General features: G+C 42.8%; 1 protein-coding gene across 2 annotated transcripts in view; it reads right to left on the bottom strand.

Moving 5' to 3' along the window:
* The window catches only part of CAMSAP2 (calmodulin regulated spectrin associated protein family member 2), a 169,832-nt gene that overhangs the window by 105,939 nt on the left and 37,138 nt on the right, over positions 1 to 26,755 (bottom strand). For both annotated transcript variants that reach the window (XM_089688690.1, XM_089688691.1), the window contains exon 2: positions 7,468 to 7,727. In XM_089688690.1, the coding sequence (XP_089544816.1) occupies positions 7,468 to 7,727 (260 nt within the window). The remainder of the gene's footprint in view (positions 1 to 7,467; positions 7,728 to 26,755) is intronic.

Raw genomic sequence — 26,755 nt, 5'->3', positions numbered from 1 at the left:
AAACATGCAGCTGCAGTTCAAATAACCTGCAAATTAGGGTTTACTACATCTTTCAGGGACAAAGTGATATGATCTGTTTTTTGTGAAATTATTTTGTCATGAGTTTGTTTGCTGGGGTCATGTGATTACTGGCTGTGGTCAACAGCTTAGATTCTCACATCATTGCTGTGACCATGGCCATTATTAGCAGCTTGGTCACAGAAAGTATACAGTGCACATGAACAGCTTAGCACAAGCTGCTGCAGAAGTGCACACACATACATGCACATACAAAACTTAATGTGTGCATATATGCACCTAAACAGGTAAACCGTGAACAGCAAAGATCTATGTCCTAGCTCATAGAAAGCCATGATGTAAATCTTATTTACTATATATAATTTTTTATATTACAGTAAATGCATGAGGAGTGGCAGATCCCATGTTGTAGCATGAGCAAGACACTAATGTAAAGAACAGATACTTGAGAGCGCTATTTCATAGCACAAGTCTTTAAGAGACACATAAAGCTAGTATAGGCCTGTCAGCCAGGCTCCACCTAGTTAAAATACTTAGATGTGAAGGGACTCTTTAAAACTGAATTTTTGTGGTCATGAAGAATCTTTTGATGACAATATGTGCTCAAATTAAAAGGGCTAAAAGCACATCAGTGATGGTAAGCAGGTGCTGCATGCGTACTTACATAATTTGCACCATCAGCCCAAAAATCTTATTGATCCTAGACAATCCTAATGATTTCCAGAACCAAAGAGATCATAGATCATTACCTGACAGCTCCATATACAGTATGTTCAGGTATCAACAGTCAGCCTCTGCCTTCTGGACTGAGATTCTGGTTTAGAGGTGACAGCCATGCCTGACACAGATCAGCCCCTTGATGCAGCCTGCTACAACATTACAATGTTGCAGTGTGATCACTTGGAAAGAAGAGGCTAATGTCATCTTTGTGTAGAGAAAGTTGCTTGAATGGAGCTCAGAGACTGTTTTATAATTGATAAAAGGTACAACTTTAAATTGATGTAGAATATGATGCGTCAAGAAATAGTCCATGTAAATTTGTACAATTACAGAGAGGTCAACAATGAAATGTGGGAAGCCTTTCTTCCTTGAAAATCCTACACCATGAGAGTAGGGCAATTGGTACGAATTTCCTTAACTTGAACAGAAAGATAGAGCAGCCACTAGTTTCCAAAATTACAAAAAGCTCCACAGTGCTCCCTCACCTACACCTTCTAAACCTGCTGTAAAATAAAAAATATTAGAAACATGATATACAATATATTGGCGAGCATGGCCTGGTTGAAGCCCAGGCTAAGGCTGTCATACACCTCCCCAGAGTTTTGCTGCGATATGCGACTTTTAGAACTCCCTTTCCCTACTGGATGTTTTGAGCCAGGATGAACTCTGTCCTTGTCGGCACTCCTAGCGGTTTGTCATGCAAGAAGCCCTGGTGAAGCCTTGAGCGGTACCTGTCATTTTTGTTGTGGATCTCTACACAGTGCTACTCTACAAAGTGCAAGCATGATGCAATTCATCAAAATTGAAAGTCTGCAGTGCAAATCACATTTAATGGTATAAACATAAATATATGCAAATCGCATTTCATTCATGCAAAATAAGACAACACAGTTATGTTTACATCACGAAATGTGATTTGCACTTTAATTTTTATGAATTATTTCTCTACTTTATGGTTTATTTATTCAGTTTAGTCAAAAGGAAAAATGTGCATTACACACAATATTTTTTTTTTTAAATCTACTAAAAAGGCAAAAATTGATGAACTTCTTCTAAATGAACTTCTAAAGAGAGGAGAATAATATAATTAAAGTTGTACTGAGTACAGTCACTGATCAGTGGTTGATAATCTGAATACAGGAGCAATGTGGTCAAAAACATGTCCTTTTGATAAACTGGTTTCTGAACCAAACTAACAGAAGAACACACAGTCTTTGTACTGCAACTTGTCTGGGAATACTTGGGACTCTATGTCCCTAGAAATATGAAAGCTACAGGTGCAAACTACATTATCTTGATATCTGTGATGCAAGAATTGAAATGTATTACCAAATACTACTGCCTAGAATGATGTATTTTGCTTTACTCTCATGAACAAAAAAAAATTGTCAATACTGAATAAATACATAACTATATACAGCGGGTAAATAAGTACTGAACACGTCACCATTTTTCTCAGTAAATACACTGCTCAAAAAAATTAAAGGAACACTTTTTAATCAGAGTATAGCATCAAGTCAATTAAACTCCTAGGATATTGATCTGGTCAGTTAAGTAGCAGAGGGGGTTGTTAATCAGTTTCAGCTGCTTTAGTGTTAATGAAATTAACAACAGGTGCACTAGATGGGCAACCATGAGACTGGTTTTACAGGTGGAGGCCACTGACACTTTTTTCCCTACTCATCTTTTCTGACTGTTTATCACTAGTTTTGCATTTGGCTAGGGTCAGTGTCACTACTGGTAGCATGAGGCGATACCTGGATCCTATAGAGTTTGCACAGGCAGTCCAACTCCTCCAGGATGGCACATCAATACGTGCCATTGCCAGGTTTGCTGTGTCTCCCAGCACAGTCTCAAGAGCATGGAGGATATTCTAGGAGACAGGCAGTTACTCTATGAGAGCTGAACAGGGCCGTAGAAGGTCTTTAACCCAGCAGCAAGACCAGTAGCTGCTCCTTTGTACAAAGAGGAACAGGATGAACACTGCCAGAGCCCTACACAATTACCTCCAGCAGGCCACTGGTGTGAATGTCTCTGACCAAACAATCAGAAACAAACTTCATGAGGGTGGCCTGATGGCAAAACGTCCTCTAGTGGGCCCTGTGCTCACTGCCCAACACCACGGAGCTCGATTGGCATTTGCCATTGAACATCAGAATTGGCAGTTCCGCCACTGGCGCCCTGTGATTTTCACAGATGAGAGCAGGTTCACCCTGAGCACATGTGAGAGACATGAAAGGGTCTTCAGAAGCTGTGGAGAATGTTATGCTGCCTGTAACATCGTTCAGCATGACCGTTTTGGAGTGGGCCAGTGATGGTCTGGGGAGGCATATCCATGGAAGGACACACAGACCTCTACAAGCTAGACAATGGCAATTTGACTGCCATTAGGTATCGGGATGAAATCCTGAGACCCAATGTCAAACCCTACGCTAGTGCAGTGGGTCCTGGGTTGCTTCTGGTGCACGACAATGCCCGGCCTCATGTGGCGAGAGTATGCAGGCAGTTCCTGGAGGATGAAGAAATTCATACCACTGAATGGCCCCCACACTCGCCTGACCTAAATCTACTAGAAAATCTCTGGAATATCATGTTTTGGTCCATCCAACGCTGCCAGGTTGCACCTCACACTGTCCAGGAGCTCGGGGATGCCCTGGTCCAGATCTGGGAGGAAAAACCCCAGGACACCATCCCTCGTCTCCTTTGGAGCATGCCCAGACGTTTTCAGGCATGCATACAAGCACATGGGGGCCATAAAAACTACCGAGTACTATTTTGAGTTGCTGCAATGAAAATTCAGCAAAATGGACTAGCCTGTTGCATCATTTTTTTACTTTGATTTTCAGGGTGTCTTTGAATTCAGTCCTCTGTAGGTTGATAATTTTCATTTCCATCAAACGATGAGGCATCCTAACACATTACCCAGTGCATATCAGTATAGATATCCAGCATGATATTTTTTCCCCCATTGAGATCTGATGTGTTTTCAAAGCGTTCCTTTAATTTTTTTGAGCAGTGTATATTTCACCACATGTCGGTAACAACCCATGCAGTCCATACAAAAGACACCAAAACAAATAAGTTCAGAAATTAAAGTTATGTGTAATAAAATGGAATGAAACAGGAAAAAATATTGAACACGCTAACTGAAATGTAATACTTTGTACATTCTTTGCTGGTAATGACAGCTTCAAGACACCTCCTGTTTGGAAAAACTAGGTTCCGTGGGCCTCTTCTAAGAAACTCTGATCTTTAGTTCTTTCCATAGATTTTCTACTGGATTCAAGTCAGGTGATTGGCTGGGCCATTCTAGCAGCTTTATTCTCTCTCTCTGAAACCAATTAGGAGTTTCCTTGGCATTGTGTTTGGGATCATTGTCTTGCAGAAATGACCACCCTTGTTTAATGTTCATCTTCCTGGTAGATGAGAGCAGATTTTTTATATAGAATGTCTTGGTATATTTTTCCATTCATCCTTCAAGGACATGAAGCTTGCCAGTACCGTATGCTGAAAAACAGGCACACACCATGATGTTCCCACCTCCAAACTTCACTGTTGGTATGGTATTTTTGAGGGTAATAATAATAATGTGCAGCGCCATTTGACCTCATACATGGTATGTATTATGGCATCCAAAGAGTTCACTTTTGATCTCATTTGACCAGACTAGGTTCTCACAGTATTTCACAGGCTTGTCTAAATGTTGTGCAGTAAACTTTAAATAAACTTCAAAATGCTTTTTCTTCAGTAATGGAGTCTTGCGTGGTGAGTGTGCATACAGGACATGGTGGTTGAGTGCATTACTTACTGTTTCTTTGAAATAATTATACCTGCTAGTTCCAGGTCTTTCTGAATCTCTCCACAAGTAGCCCTTGGCTCTTGGACAACTCTTTAGATAATTATCTTCACTCTTCAGTCAGGAATCCTGCAAGGAGCACCTGGTTGCGCCAGGTTTATTGTGAAATGATGTTCTTTCCACTTTCAGATTATGTCCCTGGAACACTCAGAACTTTATAAATCCATCTGTAACCAATGCCATCAGTATGTTTTGCAATGATAAGGTTACAAAGGTCTTGAGAGAGCTCTTTGCTTTTACGCATCATGAGAGGTTTCTTGTGTGACACCTTATAGGCCATCATTTGAAACTGAACCACCCGATATTAATTTGCACTGACAAGGGGCAGGATTGTTTTCTAATTACTGATAGATTTCAGCTGGTGGCTTGTCTTTCCATGTCTTTTTGCATCTCCCTTTCTTCATGTGTTCAATACCTTTTCCACATTTTATTACACATAATTTAATTTCTGAACTTATTTGTTGTGGTTTCTTTGTATGTATGGATTACATGGGTTGTTACTGACATGTGGTGAAAAATTCATGTCAATAGCACCTTTAGAAATAGATTTACCTAGAAGAATGGTGACGTGTTCAATACTTACTTCACCAGCTGTATAACGCTCTAGTTCTTGAAATGATTATGCATCTATTTTATGGCAAGATGTTATATGTTCCAAACAAGACAACCTTTGCAGAAGAGCAATTAAACAAACTATTTGTTGTTACTGACACAATGACAGTAACTGTCAACTCAAAATAATTATCTGACTTATAAACTTTAGGTATTGTTGCTGCATCATAACAGCTGAACAAAGTCCAGCATCCATTGTAGTCACTGCCTTCCTGATGACAAACTCTCCATTATGTAGCCAGTCCATCAGCAACAGAGGACACGCTGTGCATTCATCGGTCACCCAACTGAGTGTTTATGAAAGCAGTGGTGTGACACAGGGACATTACCCAAGCCTCCCAGAAGGTGCGTTCTTCATCTTAGCTATTTTATTTTTACAAATGTTATTTATTTCAATGGCTTTTTTTAAGCTATCTTTATTGAAGGGGGGGGGGGGGGGGGGGGTGTTGGAAATAAAGCAAAGCCTTCATTTTCATGGAAAGACTTTTACATCTAGTTATGAATAAGGACTCCATGGTGAGCATCTTCGCTTTGTAATACATCTGGTTTTGTACTGGTCACCCAATGGTGCCAATAAATACTGAATAACAGTCTAGGACAGTGATGGCGAACCCGTGGCACGCGTGCCACAGCCGGCACGCCGAGCCTTATCTGTGGGCACGCCAGGAGAATACCGTATTTTTCGCTCCATAAGACGCACTTTTTTTCCCCCAAAAAAGGGGGGAAAATGTCAGTGCGTCTTATGGAGCGAATATAGAGCGGCCGGTCCGGTATTTCCACCGCTGCCGTGTCAGAATACCGGGCCGGCCGCTCAGCTCTGCAGTGGGACCGTACCTGTCCCTCTATCCAGCGGCGCGCTGTGTTCCCGGCTTCTGTAGTGTGCGTGACAGCCGGGTCCCAAGTGCGCATGCGCAAGAAGCAGTGCTCTTTGTGAATGGTAAGGCGGTACCTGGGACACATGACAGATCCCAGAAGCCGCCGGACCAATCACAAAGCGCAGCGCTTCTTGCGCTTGCGCACTGGGCATCCGGCTGTCCGACGAGCGCCCACACTACAGAAGCCGGGAAGACAGCGCGCGGCTGGATAAAGGAACAGGTAAGATAAAAAAAAACTCTGCGGAAGTAAGAGCGGGTACCTGTCAAATTCAGGTACCCGCTCCCCCTCCCTCCCCAAAGGTCAGCAGTCATCTCCTGTACTGTCCGCAGTCTCTGGTCATCCCTGTACTGTCTGCAGTCTCTGGTCATCCCTGTACTGTCCGCAGTCTCTGGTCATCTCCTGTACTGTCCGCAGTCTCTGGTCATCCCTGTACTGTGTCTGCAGTCTCTAGTCATCCCTGTACTGTCCGCAGTCTCTGGTCATCTCCTGTACTGTCCGCAGTCTCTGGTCATCCCTGTACTGTGTCTGCAGTCTCTGGTCATCCCTGTACTGTCCGCAGTCTCTGGTCATCCCTGTACTGTCCGCAGTCTCTGGTCATCCCTGTACTGTCCGCAGTCTCTGGTCATCCCTGTACTGTCCGCAGTCTCTGGTCATCCCTGTACTGTTAATTAGTTTGCACTACTGTACGAGTTGTTTTTTCTAAACCAAAAGCTCGATATTCAGGTTTCATTGCAGTGTTGGCACTTTGAAAGAAATAAGTTGGTTTTGGGTTGCAGTTTGGGCACTCGGGCTCAAAAAGGTTCGCCATCACTGGTCTAGGATGATCTACTGATGATGGGTCACGGTCAGATAACACTTTTTGTTGCTTGTAAGCAGGGCCAGGTTCCCCATTTGGTATAGTAAGCATGGACCTATAGGCAACAAAGGTAATGACGTGATTTTGCTTGTGTCATTACTAGACATCTATTTTTTTTTCCCATGATCTCTAGGAATAGCATCTGATAGGAGCTTATTTAGACATTAAGAAAGGTTAGTTACAGAAAAACAAGAAATAGTATTGTGTAAAATAAAGAACCCTAGCAGAAGGATGTTAACTAGGGTGCCAAAGGTTGTGTGCCTAGTGATTCCAGTAATGAAAGAGCAGCCCTTCTTGTCCCTGTGATAAAACTGCATCAGAAATGTCAAGAGTGCACCTCCCCTTCCTCCATTCATATCCTAGACACAAACAGTCTCACATTTCACCTCGTTGTGTCGATGGACCAAATGGTTGGCACAGTTTGTCGTAGGATTGTGCTTGTATAAAAATGTTTACGCATCCAAAAGCATTTCTATTCACATGTGGTAAACTCATCAAAACAATTTTAGTAAGTATCTATGAATCTTACCATCTGAATAGGCTTCTTTCTCAAGTCTCTCTCTGTCACAAGCTTTTCACGGTCAGTAACATAAAGTCCACGCTGTGCCAAGGCTTGGATGACTGCGTCATGTCCCAGAAGAGGCTTGGCGGTGTCGCTCTTAAGAATAAGGCTACCAGCCCGGCAGTACAAGTCTGCAGAAAGAAGAAGGTTCACTACTGGCGGCTTCATATGCTCCTGGTCATACTGATCGGTGTAGAAAGGTTCCTGAAGTTCTTTTGGGACATTTTCTGCAAAACAGAGGGGTCAAAAAATATGGTATAATTACAAAGAGAGCTTTACATTACAGACATCTACACAGAAAAAGAAATAAAAGGAAATTATATAAGGAAAGATTTTATGGCAAAATACTTTCAAACTATCAGGAGACAGATATCTGCATACCAAGGGCCTGGGAGGCATGGACAATTGAACACAATTTCCTCATTCTTGCCAGTGACAAAGCAGTGAATAAAAATAAATGTGTTGTAAAATCAGGTGAAGAGGGATAGAACAGGGGTCTGATTATTGTGTCTAGACCAGAAAAAAACATCAAATTCTTAAGGTCAGGCTTCATAAACGGTCAGTCCTTCCCCTACCATATGACACTCACACATGGATAAAGCGGTTTATAGACACACTGTGCTGTCAGAAGCTAGGATGTACAGTTGTGCTCAAAAGTTTGGATACCCTGGCAGAAATCATGGAATGTTGGCATTGATATTGAAAATATGACTGATCATACCCAAAAAACTACCGTATTTGCCGGCGTATAAGACGACCCCCCTACTTTTCCTGCCAAAATGTAGTGTTTGGGCTATACTCGCCGTATAAGACTACCCCTCTTCCAATGCACACCAGTGGGAGGAATAGTGCCCCATCATTGATGTCAGTGGGAGGAATAGTGCCCCATCATTGGTGTCAGTGGGAGGAATAGTGCCCCGTCATTGGTATCAGTGGAAGGAATAGTGCCCCGTCATTGGTATCAGTGGGAGGAATAGTGCCCCATCATTGATGTCAGTGGGAGGAATAGTGCCCCATCATTGGCATTAGTGGCAGGAATAGTGCCCTATCATTAGTATCAGTGGAGGAATAGTGCTCCATCATTGGTATCAGTGGGAGGAATAGTGCCCCATCATTGGTGTCAGTGGGAGGAATAGTGCCCCATCATTGGTGTCAGTGGGAGGAATAGTGCCCCATCATTGGTGTCAGTGGGAGGAATAGTGCCCCATCATTGGTGTCAGTGGGAGGAATAGTGCCCCATCATTGGTGTCAGTGGGAGGAATAGTGCCCCATCATTGGTGTCAGTGGGAGGAATAGTGCCCCATCATTGGTGTCAGTGGGAGGAATAGTGCCCCATCATTGGTGTCAGTGGGAGGAATGGTGTCCCATCATTGGTGTCAGTGAGGGGTGGAATAGTGCCCCATCATTGGTGTCAGTGGGGGGGGGAATAGTGTCCCATCGTTGGTGTCAGTGGGGGGGAGGAATAGTGCCCCATCGTTGGTGTCAGTGGGAGGAATAGTGCCCCATCGTTGATGTCAGTGGGAGGAATAGTGCCCCATCGTTGGTATCAGTGGGAGGAATAGTGCCCCATCATTGGTATCAGTGACACCAATGATGGGGCACTATTCCTCCCACTGAGACTTGCTGACCCTGTTCTCGTATGGTGCTGCTGCAGCCAGCATATGTGGTTGCAGCAGCACCTCTACACAGAACACTTACCTGCTGCTCCGGCACTCAATTTTCGCGGGGCCGCTCGGCTCCGCCCCCTCGCCGGTGATTGGCCGCCTGTGTGCCTTTCCTGAGCTACAGTTCTGGCGGCCAATCACCGGTGAGGAGGCGGAGCACGAACATCCAGTGGCCGAACTGAAGGAGACGCCGCGCTTCCTGGACCGGATCGTCGTGGGACTGGATCCAGGTAAGAGACATCAGCCCCTGCAAACCCCTGTACTTAATGCCGCAGCCCCCCTAACATGTGTACCGGCGTATAAGACGACCCCCGACTTTTGAGAAGATTTTCAAGGGTCAAAAAGTCGTCTTATACGCCGGCAAATACGGTATTAACCGCTTTCCTGCCGCCCTATAGCAGATACATTTCTACAGGGCGGCAGGGGTGCGCAAAATTATATTTTATATATATATATATATATATATATACACATACATACATATATATATATATATATATACATATACACACATACACACACATATATACACACACCTGAGTATGCATTTCCGGATAAGGAGCGCGGCCTACACATGCCGCTATTCGCTGCCTCGGCTGTCAATCACTGGGTTCCGGCCGGTGACTGCCGAGCTTTAACAACGGAGGGAGATGTATAGAAACAATACAGTTCTCTCCCCTGTCAGCTCCTGCACACAGCTTTACATGGCTCTGCATAGCAGAACCATACAAGGCAATGTGTTTACAGTTGAAAACACCAACGCAACACACAGTTAACCCTTTGGTCGCCCCACGTTAACCCCTTCCTGCCCTGTGCCTTTAGTACAGTGTCAGTGCTTTTTATTGGTGTCACCAATTCATTTACACGTTTTGGGATTTTTTTTTTTTTTTTTTTTTTTAGCAAAGACATGTAGCAGAATACATTTTGGCCTAAGGCTCCATGTACACGAGACACTTTTGAACGATGGAAACTGAATGCTGGAAAACGTAGGTTAAAAAATGTCTGTTTAGCTGCGTTTGCAAACCGCATTTATAAGCTTTTATGAGCATTTGCGTTTAGAAGCGTTTTTTTAAGATAACCTCAGGAGCCCTTCCAAAATGCCCACAAAGCACTGAAAAACAGTACAGAATTAACCATTTCAGAAATTTTAAGAGAAATAGAGAGAGCAGAAGCAGAGAGAGCAGTATTTGTTGAGATTAGCTGTCTTTTTTTTTTTTGTGGTGTTTGGATGTATTTCAGCTCATTTCTGTGCAGAGCTTATTGCAGCAGTGGCTAATATATTTTTGTTTCATGCAAAACCTCAAAGTATGGTGTACCAGGTCAATTTGAGTACAGGGAAAACACTTTGCATGCATTTTTCACCTATAAATGTGGTTAGCCACGTTTACAAGCGTTTTGCATTTGAAATGCTGATAAAATCTACTGCTGAACGCAAGTTTTATGCATTTAAAAAAAACGACTAAACTCAACTGCCTGTAAACGACGATGTGTACATGGACACATAGGAAAACATTAGAGTAAGTTCAGGGGCTGCTGAAAAAATACTTTGAAATGCTCTTAAACGTGAATTTATCAGCTGCAGTGTACATGAGCCCTAAATTTATGATGAAATTTGATTTTTTAAATTGTTTTACTGGACATGTTTAAAAGCTAGTCAATAATACAGTTTCTCAAAAATGTCAGTTTTTTTTTTTTTTTTTTAATAGTGCAAAAAATAAAAAAAAAACAGCACAGGCGATCAAATACCACCGAAAGAAAGTTCTATTCATGGGAAAAAACGACGTACATTTCACTTGAGTGCAGCGTTGCATGACTGCGCAATTGTCAGTTAAGGTGACGCAGTGCTGTAATGCAAAAAATGGCCTGGTCAGGAAGGGGGGTAAATCCTCTGGAGGGCAAGTGGTTAAGGATAATGATCATATAAAGCCATTTATTATCACATAGTTATTTAACTCCTTTTTAAATTACAACAGAAATCACCCAAATGGCCCTGATCAAAAGTTTACATACCCTGGAATGTTTGGCCTTGGTACAGACACACAAGGTGACCTTAAAATGGCAATTTAAGGTTAATTTCCCACATCTGTAGCTTTTTAAATTTCAATTAGTGTCTGTGCATAAATAGTCAATGAGTTTATTAGCTCTCACATAAATGCACTTAGCAGGCTAGGTAATTGAAAACGAAATAAAAAGATATCCAAAGCCTGATATATACCAGTAAGTACTGTTCAATCACTTATTAAAAAGTGAAACATTCGGGGATCTCTTGATACCAAGCCAAGGTCAGGTAGACCAAAAAAGATTGCAACCACAACTGCCAGAAGAATTGTTCAGGATACAAAGGAAAACCCACAGGTAACCTCAGGAGAAATACAGGCCACGGTGTGGTTGTTTCAAGGAGCACAATACGACGAATTTGAAATAAGCTGCATGGTCGAGTTTCTGGAAACAAGCCTTTACTGCACCAATGCCACAAACAAAGACCGGTCACAATATGCCCCAACAAAACCTTGACAGGCCTCGCAGCTTTTGGCACACTGTAATCTGGAGTGACGAGACCAAAATAGAGCTTTATGGTCACAACCATAAGTGTTATGTTTGGAGAGGGGTCAACAAGACCTACTGTAACAAGAATACCAACCCCACTGTGAAACATGGTAGTGGCTCACTGATGTTTTGGGGGTGTGTGAGCTCTAAGGGTATGGGGAATTGTGAAAACTGAAGCAAGATGATTGCAGTATGTTATCACAACATGTTAGCAGTGAATTTGCATTCTCCTGCACGAAAGCTGCACATGGGACGCTCTTGGACTTTCCAGCACGACAATGACCCTAAGCACAAAGAAAAATCGACCCTCCAGTGGTTACAAGAGAAAAAAGTGGCCATCATAGTTTCCTTATCTTAATATCAAGTCACTCTGGGGAAAGCTCAAATGTGAGGTTCATACAAGACGACCAAAGACTTTGCATGACCTGGAGGCACTTTGCCAAAAAAAAAAAAAAAATGGGCAGCTATACCACCTGCAAGAATTCAGGGCCTCAGACAACTACTACAAAAGATTGCACACTGTCATCAATGCTAAAGGGGTAATACACAGTTGTAAGAACTAGAGGTATGCAGACTTTTGAACATTTGTTTACTTGTTGTCATGTTTTGTTTTAGGATTGTGCCATTCTGTTATGACCTACATTTGAATATGAATCCCATTAAGAAATAAAAAGAACTGTGTTTTGCCTGTTCACCCATGTTTTGTTTAAAAAAAAAAAAAAAAAAAAAAAGGAACATATATATTCTCAATTCTCTAAAACATATATAAAAACTTTTGAGCACAACTGTAAATGGTCGTGATTCTCCAACTGGTTGGAATATCTCTAAGGGCTCGTTCACACATGGCTGTTTTACCAACGCTTGCCAAACGCCCCTATAGCGTTGGCCCGGCGTTTGCGGAGCGTTTTTAACGCTCCGCAAACGCCGCATGCGCAGTTTAGCGGAAGTTGCTAGGCATTTGCTGAGCGTTAAAAATGCCCCACAAATGCCTATAATGCAGTTTGAATGGTGTTACCGCTCTGCAAACGCCCCGCAACCGCGTCGCAACCGCACTGCAAACACCGGCCGGGCGTTTGCGGAGCGCACCATAGACTAGAATAGGAGGCTTCAACGCCTCCTGACTCGACCAGAGGCGTCCGTTTTGCCGCGACGCAAACGCTCCCGTTAGAACAGCACCATGTGCTGTAATGTGCATAATTGGCAGAGGCGTATGGGAAGCAGTGAAAACGCTTCCCAAACGCCTCTCTGCCGCCTGCACACAATGCTAGTGTGGACGTAGCCTAAGTGAACCAGTCAGTTTTTGCAATGTGAAGGAAACCGTAACAGCCTAAAGCTTCTACTCACTGGGCAAATGCAGCAGCAGGTACCTGTTTATTCAAAGATAGACAGATGATTCAGTATGTTCTTATGAATCATCTGTCTTCTTTAAAACTGCCCACACTAGCCAAGACCTTCTCCATTCTAACTGCAGTTGCCAGATCTACAGCATGTTTGAACATCTACGGTACTGACTGAATCTGAGGAATTAGGGAGCTCATATGGGCACTTTGGTGGACAAATGAGCAGCATATAAGTCTCTGCAAACGTGCAGCTCGCATAGTCCATCCTAGAATTTTAACATCAACATTTGTTTGCCCCAAAACTTAAAGCTGCACTACACTGCCAAAGCTGCCGCAACAAGTTCACCAGACTTGTTGGCGTCTTGCGTGGCAGAACAGTGACAGGATTGCTCCATTTTGGATAGGAAAGGGAGGCACACCTTATTCAGGGTGTAACATGTTACAATCAGACCAGCCCCCGCTTTGACAGATGGTGGGGGATCTTCTTACCTCCGCTAGCTGTCAAATAAAAAAAACAACAAAAAAACCCTCAGCTGTGTGTGGCTACTCCCACCCGGCCGCACCACTCATTCAAAGTCCTCTGTGAATGACAGACTACAAGTTCCAACAGTCTAGTTGGCTTGTAGTCCTCAATGAACTACCAGGTCACTGTGGAGCACAGTGGTAGTTCATTTATTCTTCCTATCCGTATATCTGCTTGTTCGTACAACCTGTACAGGCAAACAGATATACTAAGCAATCTGCAGGAGCCCTGAATGGCATCAATGGTGCAATGCTTTACAGGCGTCTGCAAACAAAAATAATAAATGCACATTTGTTACCTGCAAAAAAAAAAATGTGCATTTATTATTTTTTACTAAAAAGGTGAAGCTTCTTATTGAAAACATATCCGCACAAAAACAAGGGGAAAAGGATAAAACCTACACAGAGATTGGTGCCAACATAAGAGACCTTTTTGCATTCTGCCGTGGGGAACATTTTGGCCTTCCAAGACTTACTATGCCAGTAATAATGTTGTCAGATCACATTCGACTTTAATAAATCAAAGAAAAGTACACAGCAGCCCCGACTAGGACGCTTCCTCTTGTGATCAAGCTCGTATTGAGTGAAACGACAGAAGAGCGATCGTAGATGGGGCTACTGAACTTAGTTTGGATTTAATAAAGTTGGATATGGTCTGATATCATCGGCGTGTGACTTCCTGCTTTCCGGCAAAAAAAAACGTGACTAATTTTGAGCTCTCCAGGGGTATTTAAACAATCACTATTTAGTGAATCCATCAACTCAAATGTCACGCAGATTGTCAAACCTACACTCAACTAAAATGTTTTCATTTGGTGTTTGTTTGTTGTTCTACTAAAAGATAAGTTATTTTTCTTTTTGGAGGAAACCTGGCAAAAGAATGTAGGCAACCTCTTCTGACCTCCTGAAAATGCTAGCCACCTGTCACTGGTCCTAATACTTTATTGACCAGGATTTATGCAGCTAGTGAAGCCATAACTCAGGATCTGCATACTTGTTCTGGGTCAGTAACGGAGTATCGATGGTAATGGTTTGGTTAGACAGCCAAGAAACCTGCATTTTCAATAGATTTCCAGCTAGAGACACCTCCATATTCTTTCAGTACAACTTTTCCTTAAAGCAGAACTTCACTCTCTCAGTCAACATTGAAAATTTCTAATCCTTATGCTGCTAGCATTAGTAAACAGATAGGAAAGCATATCATATTTACTTGTTTCAAACTTTTTTTTTTACATTTCCTCAATTAATTCCTGGTTCCCATGCCGATGCAAATGATGACTTTAATGGCATCCCAGTCTTCGTCCGTAGGGTTAAATATTGAATTGGCCCACCCTTGGCAGCTATTACAACTTCAACTCTTCTTGGACGGCTATCCATAAGGTTTAGGAGTGTGTCTATGGGAATTTTTCACCATTCTTCCAGAAGCACATTTGTGAGGTCAGACACGGATTGCGGACGAGAAGGTCTGGCTTGCAGTCTCCGCTCTAATTCATCCCAAATGTGTTCTATCGGGTTGAGGTCAGGACTCTGTGCGGGCCACTCAAGTTCCTCCAATCCAAACTCGCTCATCCATGTCTTTATGGACCTTGCTTTGTGCATTGGTGCGCAGTCATGTTGGAACAGGAAGGTGCCATCCCCAAACTGTTCCCACAAAGTTGGAAGTATGAAACTGTATGCTGACGCCGTAAGAGTTCCCTTCACTGGAACTAAGGGGCAAAGCCGAAACCCTGAAAAACAACCCTCCACCAAACTTTACACTTGGCCCAATGCAGTCAGGCAAGTACTGTTCTCCTAGTAACTGTCAAACTCAGACATGTCCATTGGATTGGCAGACAGAGAAGCGCGATTCCTCACTCCAAAGAACACATCTTAACTGTTCTAGAGGCCAATGGCGGAGTGCTTTACACCACTGCATCCAATGATTTGCATTGCACTTTGTGTGCCATTCAGATTTATCGCAACAACTGCTTGGAGACCTTATATCACCAAGTTTGGAGGTCTTTAGCTATTGACTCTGCAGACAGTTGACGACTTCTGAGCACTGTGCACTCTGTCATTTTACGTGGCCTACCACTTCGTGGCTGAATTGCGGTTGTTCCCAGTTGCTTCCACTTTGTTATAGCACTAACAGTTGACTGTGAAATATTTAGTGGGAATTTTACTGATGGGACTTATTGCACAGGTGGCAACCTATCACAGTACCACGCTTGAATTCACTGAGCTCCTAAGAGCGTCGCATTCTTTCACAAATGTTTGTAGAAGCAGTCCAATGATTTGGATTCACTAAGCTCCTGAGAAGATCCCTACTTTCACAAGTGTTTGTGTGTGTTTTAGCTATATTGTATTGTCTTTTAGGACCCATTCCATCTTGGCAATGCAGAATTGTGTGCAGAATCTCACAATACTGCCTGCGATTCCAAACTACTCTAAAATCGTGTCAAATTACACAGTGTGCTTTTGGGTGCTATTCATTGTTAATGGCACCCCAAATGTGGTTAGCAGACATGCATTTTGCCACACATGGTCATTTGACAAATACACTATCAATATGCCAAATTGCGCATTGAAAAACGCACAACGTTTAAAGCCCAAAAAGGTTCAATTTGTTTTTTTGGGCCTTTTTTTATGTGCATTTTGGGGCAGTTTTTTTAATGCGAATTTTGCCGCTTTCCTCAACACACATTTTGGCATGTTTTTTAAAAATAGTTTTTATGTGCATCTTGGTGCTTTTTTAACATGTATTACATTTTACCTGTGCTTTTGTGTGTATTCCGGAAATGAATGCAAAATGCATGTAATGCTTTTGGTGCCATTAACTGGAAATGGCACACCAAAAGTGGCTAGCAGATGTGCATTTTGCCAAAATATGTGCTAAAAGAAGCTCCAAAATGTGCGTTACAAACCACACCAAAATTTATGTTAAAATAACCCGTGCCAAAATGTGTGTTTAGAAAAGTGCCAAAATACACATTTAAAAAAACTTTTTAGCCACCTCAGTACAGGGCACTTTTACCTCCTTCCTGCCCAGACCAATTTTCAGCTTTCAGCGTTCTCACACTTTTGAATGATAATTACTTAGTCATGCAACCCTGTACCAAAATTACATTTTTGTCCTTTTCTCACAAATAGAGCTTTCTTTTGGTGGTATTTAATTAGTACTGGGTTTTTTATGTTTTGCACTATAAAATTAAAAAAAAGACTGAAAAGTTTGAAAGAAAATGCATTTTTCTTCGTTTCTGTTATAAAATTTGGCAAATAAGTAATTTTTCTTCATAAATTTAGGCCAAAATATATACTGCTACATTGCTTTGGTAAACATAATCCCAATCGGTGTGTACTATTTGGTCTGTGTGAAAGTTATAGAGTCTAAAAGCTATGGTACCAATCTTTGAAAATTGATCACACCTGATCAGACCTGATGTACTTGAGACACGAACAAGCCAGGACAGTACAAATACCTCCCCAAATGACCTCTTTTTGGAAAGCAGACATTCCAAGGTATTTAATAAGATGCATGGGGAGTTTTTTGATGCAGAAATTAGAGGAAGAGTGCCCAAGGCAACAGGGCAGCACCCTAGACCACCCACAGTCATCCCTCTGAGCCCCTCCCCACCAGGGGCGAAGCCAGACTCCCACTAAACCAGGGCAAGGAATGCCCACAACCAAAATGGCAAGTGGCATAACCAGCCAAGTTGGCTGCAAAGCCCAAGCCTAAATTTTCGGGCAAAAAAAGGGGAAGGGTTGTAACAGCGTAAACACTGCAAAGTCCTGGGAAATGGTAGTATGGGGTGATGGTGGTATTAGTGGCTATTGTATGAAGAGCGTAGGATTCCATGTGGCACTGAGGGCAAGGCTTCCAAATAAGCTGTAGCAACTTCTGTAGATGAGAAAAGGAGAGAAGCGCCTCTAAGTGCAATAAGTCTTTTTATTCAAGTCCAAATGCAGAAACACTCACATGTGTGAAGTAATCATAAGCTTAAAAACTGTGGTTAACAATAGTTTACGGTGGGGTGGTAACCCGGGTGAAGAGCCATCATCTTACTGTGATGTGGGGAGGTCAGCTCTCGGCTGGAACAGCGTGGTGACTGGAGGGGAACAGCGGTGAGGCCGGCCGGCGTGCACGTCCTCCCTCAGAGCCGGATGGAACGCACGCTGGAATGTAGCGGCGGCGTGGCCGTGATGACGTCAGATCCCAGGGTGCACTGCGACGCGTTTCGGAGCATGCACTGGCCGTGGAAGGCGGAAGTGCGCTCCTTTTTCAAGCCTGCCGTTTAACTATTGTTAACCACGGTTTTTAAGCTTATGATTACTTCACACATGTGAGTGTTTCTACATTTAGACTTGAATAAAAAGACTTATTGCACTTAGAGGCACTTCTCTCCTTTTCTCCCCTAAATTTTCGGGCAGCCTGGCCTCTGGGAGAGCCCTGGGTTGTCACACACAGCTCTGCTCTTGCAAGAGCAGCCACATGCCCCACCAAACAGTAACCCACACTTTCTCAGCTTGTGGCTGGGATGCACACACCCGGAGCACTGGAACGGGCTCCGCACCCCACCACTGGGTATTCCTCCTGGGCCAACTGAAGGGGGGGTCAGATGGAAGTGGCATCATCCAAAAATGCCAGGGTACCTCAAAGGATAGCCCAGGGTCTGCGAGTACCTGTGTCCCAAGCTGGAAGGGAGGGGGCATTTCTACTTACCAGTCCAGTGAAGAGTGCGAGCAAGGATCCCATGACAGAAGTGAGGGGGCTGTCAGCCAGGGGTAACACTGACATGGACTATAGGCATTTAACTCACTGGCCAAACCGGTCCGTGGGCCATCATCGCAGCCGACCGAGCGCAGAGCGAACGCTGCACACGACTGCTGGTCAGACAGGGGTGACCACTGGATCTAGATCACCCAGCCTGTCTCCCAGCTCGACTGTTGATAGAAGATCTTCACAAAAAAAGATCCCAGGAAAAAAAAAAAAATGAAAAAAAGCTATATACCATAGTGCCAACGCTTTTTCTGCCAAGTGTCCTACTCCTGTAGGTGGGGCTTTAAAACACTGTTTGGTCATGGATAAAGAAGAGGCTGTGTCCATCAATGAATGTAAGAGAAATATATTTTTTTTGGATCAAGTCTTTTGTTTTGGCAATAATATTCTGGGGGCGGATTTGTCAGTCACAGGCTCTGTCACGCCCCTCCAGCCTATGTCTTAGAATAACAGGGATGTGAATGAGGAGCTGCAACACATTCCTGTTGATGGCCAGGGTGGATGAGGGTGGAGCTAGGTGGGACAGAGGTGCGGCCAGGGCCGGGCTAATCAGAACAGCCTGTTTAACAACTTGCCTACCAGGTCACTTTTACACCCTTCCTGTCCAGGCCAATTTTCAGCTTTCAGTACTGTCGCACTTTGAATGGCAATAGTGTGATGACCACGCTATTGTCATTCAAAGTGCGACAGCACTGAAAGCTGAAAATTGGCCTGGCATGACGCCACACATGATCCATATGAATTTTATTTTTTTTTTTGTTCAGACAAATAGAGCTTTCTTTTGGTGGCATTTAAGTACCACTGGGGTTTTTATTTTTTGTGATATAATTGAAAAAAGGCTGGGGAAAAAAAAGCTTTGATTCTATTATAAAATTTTGCAAACAAGTAATTTTTCACCTTCACTAATGTAGGTTGAGGAGGCGGCACTGATGGGCAGCACTGTTAATCAGTACCTTAATTGTTAGTGTAGATGAATCCTTTCACAGTTGCCGGTTATCGGCACTACTTTACTCATGCTGTAACAGCATGAGGAAAGTACTGCTGATAACTGGCAGGTGTATTTATATGGTAATCAGCTGTGATTGGACACAGCTAATCAAGTGGTAAAAGGCAGCTGTGATTGTCCCTTTACCGTGTCATGTGATCAGCTGTGTTCAAAAGATAAAGCGATCACAGAGAGCACTGGGTACAAGCCGCTTGGGGCACATTCTGGGAGAACGTCATATGATGCCCTCCCAGAACTGGACAACTGCGCTGTAGCCGTCATTCGGCTATAGCACGGTCAAGAAGTGGTTAACCACTTGCCTACCAGGCACTTATACCCCCTTATTTACCAGGCCAATTTTCAGCTTTCAGCGCTGCCGCACTTTGACAATTGCGCGGTCATGCAACATTGTACCCATATGAAATTTTGACCATTTTTTCTCACAAATAGAGCTTTCTTTTGGTGGTATTTAATCGCCACGGGGCGCTTTACTTTTTGCGCTATAAATAAAAAAGGTGCAAAAAATTTGAAAAAAAAAAAAGTTTCTTCCTTTCTATTATAAAATTTTTCAAACAGGTAATTTTTCTCCTTCACTGATGTGCATTGATGAGGCAGCACTGATGGGCACTGATAGGTGGCACTGATGGGCACTGATAGGCAGTACTAATGAGGTGGCACGGATAGGCGGCACTAATATGCAGCACTGATAGGCGGCTGATAGGCACTGATAGGTGACACTGATGATGGGTACTGATAGACGGCACTGACTGGCATCACTGCTGGGCACTGACTGGCGGCACTGACTGGCACAACCGCTGGGCACTGACTGGTGGCACTGACTGGCAGCACTGCTGGGCTGCACTGGTGGGTGGCACTGGTGGGCACTGGTGGGTGGCACTGCTGGGCACAGGTAGGTGGCACTTCTGGGCACAGGTGTGTGACACTGCAGAGTGGCACAGGTGGATGCACTGCTGGGCACAGGTGGGTGATCTGCTGGGCACACTGCTGAGCACAGGTGGGCGGAACTTGCGGGTGGCACTGCTGGGCACCGATCATCAGTGCCCTGATCATCAGTGCCCTGATGATCGGTGCCGATCCTCGCTCTGGCAACTGCCGGTTCTCGGCAGTACTTTCCTCACGATCTGACAGCGTGAGGAAAGTGCAGCCGAGAACCGGCACTTGCATTTCCCTCTGATCAGCGTGTCATTGGACACCGCTGATCACGTGGTAAAAGGCCGCTGTGATTGGCCTTTTACCACATCACGTGATCAGCTGTGTCCGTAGGACACAGCGATCACGGAGATCGCCGGGTGCGCGCCCCAGAGCGCGTTCTGGGGGGACGTCATATGACGTCCACTCAGAACTGGCCGGCCGCAGTGCAGCCGTCATTCGGCTATCTGCGGTCGGCTACTAGTTAAGGAAGTGCCTGTGAGTAGCCACATTAGGCTGTACAGGCACACAATTGTTGGTAAAGCTCAGAAGATTCCTGAATGTCAAGTATACACTGTTGTTTCTAGACTGGACAGACAATCAGCAATTAGGAAAATGCATAATATAAAAGTTTAAGTTCTTACACATATTAAGCCCTGGCAAAAATTTAGAATTACACTTTAAATTATCTTTAGATTAATTACCATAATAAAGAAAGATAAATAAAAACAACACAAGCAAAACACTATATCTATATATACACACACACACAGGCCACTTTATTGGGTACACCTTGCTAGTAGTGGGTAGGACCCACTTTTGCCTTCTAAACTGCCTTAATTCTTTGTGGCATAGATTCAACAAGGCATTGGAAACATTCCTCAGACATTTCGGACAATATTGACGTTATAGAGTCACACAGTTTCTGCAGATTTGTCAGCTGCACATTCATGATGCGAATCTCCCATTCCACCACATCCTAATGGTGCTCTATTGCATTGCGATCTGGTGATTGTGGAGGCCATTGGAGTACAGTTAACTCATGGTCATGTTCAAAAAAACAGTTTGAGATGATTTGAGCTTTGTAAGCTCGAAAGAGCAGGGCCCTCGATCCCCTCATGTTTTGCATTGTATTGGTATTGTTCTGTCACATGTTCTGTCCCCCTTTGTAATGTACAGCGCTGAGCGAACTATCGGCGCTTTATAAATACTGTATAATAATAATAATAATGATATGGTGCATTATTCTGCTGGAAGTAGACATCAGAAGATGGGTACACTGGCACCTGGTGTGGTCTTCTGCTGCTGTAGCTCATCTGCTTTAAGGTTCAACATGTTGTGCGGTCAGAGATAGTATTCTGCATATCTTGGTTGTAACAAGTGGTTATTTGAGTTACTGTTATTATTGTTATAATACAGGGTTTATATAGCACTAATAGTTTATGCAGCACTTTACAACATAAGAGCAGACAGTACAATTACAATACAAAATTAATACAGGAGTCAGACTGCCCTGCTCATTAGAGCTTACAGGGTTGAGTGATACAAAAAAGGTAATAACTGTGGGGGATGGGCTGATGGACAAAATACATGTAGTTAGTTGGTGCAGAATAGGTCTCTCTGAAGAGATAAGTTTTCAGGGATTGTCTAAAAGTGGACAGATGGAGACAGTCGGACACATTGGGGGAAGAGAGGACCAGGAGGATGGGAGCGGCTCTGGAGAAGTCCTGGAGGCGAGCATGGGAGGAGGTGACAAGGGAGCTAGAGAGCAATAGGTATTGGAAGACCTGTTGCCTTTCTATCATTTCAAACCAGTTTGCCCATTCTCCTCTGACATCAATAAGGCCTTATTGTACACACAACTGCCACTCACTGGATATTTTCTCTTTTTCGGTCCATTCTCTGTAAACCCTAGAGATGGTTATGCGTGATAATCCCAGTAGATCAGCAGTATTTGAACTACTCAGACCAGTCTGTCTGGCACCAACAACCATGCCACATTCAAAGTCACTTAAATCCACTTTCTTCCCCTGATGCTTGGATCGAACTTCAGCAAGTCGTCTTCACCACGTCTAGAAGCCTAAATACATTGAATTGCTGCCATGTGATTGGCTGATTAGCAATCTGTGTTACCAGCAATTGAACAGGTGAACCTAATAAAGTGGCCGGTGAGTGTATATTTCTTTTAATATGAGCATGGAGTTCAGTTTTAATTATGACCCTGACACTGTAATTTGAAAAATAAGGGTAATTCTGCTGATGTGAAAGGTGTAGAATCATACATCCAAACCAACTAAATACAAGCCCCAGTGCCCCTTATATGTTATCTGGATAGAAAAGAACATCTGTTTAATGCATGTGGAAAATAGCAGTGAATACAAAAGGGCAAGTATGTGTTGTGTTCTACTACCCTTCACGCCATGCAGGGTAGTTAACATTTACTGACATAAATGGAAGATTTCCCCTTAAAAGGAATTTAATTAGAGCAAATGGATAAATAATTGCTTGCAGACTTTTCAAGGATGATTTCTAGAAATCCGGATAATTTTCCTTTATTAAAAAAGGAAAGAAATAAGTCTGATTTGCAGACATGAGTATCCGCTTTAAATATTCCCAGTAATTACACATATCTGTCAGAGGAGATTAGGATAAAGCTGCGAAGCCTTACATGGCTCCTGGCTGTACAGTAGTCTTCAGACTCATCCACAGTACAAGAATCTCGGCACATATATCTGCACTTCGATTCATATTTCTGAACTGCTGTTGGCAATGAAACCCTTTCAGTGAGGACATGTCAATACAAAGCTTTTTAACCTGAAGGTCAAGACCTAAATCTGAGTTGCCAAACTGTTTCGGAGAATTCAGATGGATCAACGGTGGTATTTTATGTAAGTCCTATTTTCCACTATTTATGTTTTAATACCAAGTACACACGGGCAAGTCAACATGAGCATATTAAGGACAAGGACTAAAACAAAAGCATGGGTTATTTTAAACAAGAATGCCAGAAATGGTGTTTGCCATTTTCAATGAAACCCACCCTCACCACCAGTTTTTTGTTTCGTAAACGCCATATGCTTACCTTTTCACTGAAGTCTTACTGTCATATGGTGACACCACGGAAGCTTCCTCCTCTTTGGTAGTGGCGGGCCTTCCACCGGGACTAAGCAGTGGTCACATAACCATATATGAGCACCACTCAGCCCTCTAGTACTATGATCCTGCTTGCAAGATGACACACCCCAGGAGGTGTGTGTCAAATACAGGCTGGGTTCACAGGAAATGGGCATGGCGATCATTTTGTCTGAAGAACGGTGGTGCTAGACTCAAGAGGAAGCAAGGAACAGCACAGATAAATGAAAAGGGTATGAACAAAACAAAGAAAAAAAAAAAAATGAAAAGTCAGATTAATGCATTTCTGCCGTGCCCATCCTTAGACATAACCAGGGTTATGACCAATTTTATTCTCAGTACTATAAGATCCTGGATATTGAATAAAGACATTTTTCTATTTTGAACAATGATGGCGAATGCTGACATACCACATGGGGAAAGGTGTTGTCTGAGCACCCAACCAAGCTAGCCTGGATAAAGAGGAGTGATTAACCAGGTACTGATGTAGTTGGCAGAATGTTGTACACTGGTAATCCCAAGGTCACCCAAGTTCCAGAAGCAGCTGGCAGTGCACATCCCTGTTGCCATTTAAACTATTTACCAAATAAGCCTGAAAATATGCCTAGCTAAATTAGATCAATAAGGGATACTCTATCAATTGCAGACTGCAGCAGAATAAACACTGCATGATGGTAATAAATCCTAGGGAGATAAAGGAAGTTTTGATTTTTCACAAATAACTTGGAAACACGTTTACAACCGTTTAGTAAAAAACAATAAATGCACATTTTTGGCAGGTATAAAATGTGCATTTATTATTTTTGTCTGCAGGAGCTTGTACAGCATCGCACCAGAGATCAGCAGATCGCTGGTGCCATGCAGGTCCTCTGCAGATCTGTCAGAATATCTGCTTGCTCGTAAGGCATGTACAAGCAAGCAGATATACTGACAGAAAGGATCAATGAATTACCATGGCACTCCACAGTGCCATGGTAGTCCATTGAGGACTACAAGCGGACAGCTGCTAAAGATGCTGGGACTTGTAGTCTCTCATTCACAGAATGCTGTAAACGAGTGAGCCGAAAGCGCCACACGGCCACATTTATTTTTTTTTAGAAGATCCAAAGCAGGAAGCGGGCTCCGGACAGATCGTAACATGTTACACCTGCATATGTTACCAAAGGTCAAATTATCCTTTACAGTAGATCTATTATTATTATACAGGATTTATATAACGCCAACAGTTTGCGCATCACTTTACAAAATGAATCTAAAGCCAAAACCTTTTTTTTTTTTTTTTCATTTTGGATAGAGTAGGTGAGGGCTACAACTAAGTCAGTATTTTCTTTTTAGCATCGGTGTCTCATTAGGGAGGTTTCCCTTCACTTCCTCTTATGCAGACTCAACAGGAAGTGAGATGATATCTAATGTGAGGAAAATCCCCCCTTAAGATTGTTGTCACAGGAACAAGTATCCTTATTGAAAGTTACTGTTTTAGCAGCAACTCAAAATTTTGGATTTACCCTCATTTTATTACCAGTGACATTGGTGATCAAAATCATTAGAAAGATAAAAAAAATATAAATTAATAATAAAAACCTGATTTCCCCTTACTACTCCATCCAAATCTAAAAAAACAAACAAAAAAAAACCCCCCCAAAAAAACCCCAGTCACAACAAAACAGCTTATGACTGTAGAAAATATCAGTATGCGGGTGCCTGAATAGAGAAATTAGATGATGGTCTATGCCAGACCAGATGATAATATAATATTTAGAGAACACTAGAAATCCGATTCGGGTCACAGTTGTGACTAAGAAAGCATGTCTGCTTCACACCTTCTATCATAGACTAAACACAAGATGCCACCATTAGTGATAAGGGTACAAACATGATTCACAATATCTGCTAGATGTGGGGAGAAGAGAGGGGGTTGAACTGAGCCTGAGGTTTACTCCAATGTCCAGGGGCAGATAAAGTCTCCATAGAGAATAAACAGCACACCAAACAGACTGCCTTCTGCACTCGCTATAATCCTAAAGCTCTCCATATTAAAAACATTTTTTAAAAAATATTAGGGCATCTTAAAACAGGACCCCTTTCTCAACAACCTCATCCCAGAACACCCGGAGATTATTTTTAGGAAACCCAAAGACTACAGAAGCCTTATAGCCACCAATAGGGTCAAAAGCATTCAAAACCCTATGGTGCTCCCATGGAGCACGCTTTTTGAGTGGTGTTGGCAATTGTGGATGTTGTAAATACATGTGGCATAAGAAAAAAGAGGTAATGGGCAATGATGGCAATATATACAATATTAAACAATTCATTAATTGTAGTACACAGTATGTGATATACTGCCTCATTTGCCCTTGTGGTCTGTTATATGTGGGTAGAACCATCCGTACACTGCACATATGGTTTGTGGAACACAAAAGGAACATTAAACATGGCTGTGAGGGACACTCCATCCCTAACCATTTCAAGGACAAACACGATAAGAGTCCAGTGGGTCTCAGGGTTTTGGGGCTGGACAGCATCCCCAGAGATATTTACACTGGCAGACGATTTTGTCGCTTATGTCAGAGGGAGACGTCTTGGATCCACCATCTGGGAACCCTGTCACCTGGAGGACTAAATGAGGGATTAGACATCAATGCTCTCATCTAGCACCTTCACTGGTGATGGATTGCCTTTATTTTGCCACAATATACATACTGTTGCCAAGGATGGATACTTTGTGAACTGTGACACTTCTATCATTAGAATTACAAGTTGTAACATTATATGCCCGAGGCTGGACAGATTGTTTCCAACATTTCCATTCATTATACAGCTCCCATTTGGTGTACTACCATTACTTTTCATGTGGCAACTATGCAATTGTTTATTATTTGTACAAGTACTACGAGTAGCAGCATTTCCCCTTGTTTTGTCTGCATTTTATTTATATATTCTGTGTATTACATATTTAGGCTGATATACATCATTTATAGAGGTTTCACCTCAATAATATACTGTTAGTTCTTAGATCATTTGCAGCAATATGTGGTTACAACACTGCAATCTGTAATACAATTTCCATTGTCACCCAAGTTGGTATATGTAATATATACATTTTATATAATCTTTTATAAAAAAAATTTTATATTTCCTTCCATATTCGTCCCTATGGTCTGTAATTTCAGTCCCATACACTAACAAATGTTGCATTAATCAGCCTGTTTTATAATTTCTTATAACTATGGACACAGCTTCTATTAATACCATCACTGTCCATTTGCATCTAATTGTCTATATTTTGGTTTATATTGCTTCTTTTCAGATTATTCACATACTGCAGGTGCAGTATACACAGCTCCATCTCCCGAGAAGAGCGCTGCGTATTAGGCATAGA

Source organism: Staurois parvus, unplaced genomic scaffold, assembly GCF_062004578.1.
Source record: "Staurois parvus isolate SC_StPar_1 unplaced genomic scaffold, SC_StPar_1.0 ptg000450l, whole genome shotgun sequence".
NCBI classification, from domain to species: domain Eukaryota; kingdom Metazoa; phylum Chordata; class Amphibia; order Anura; family Ranidae; genus Staurois; species Staurois parvus.
The sequence above is the reverse complement of the archived record's forward strand: the minus strand, read 5'-3'. Positions and strand labels throughout refer to the sequence as shown.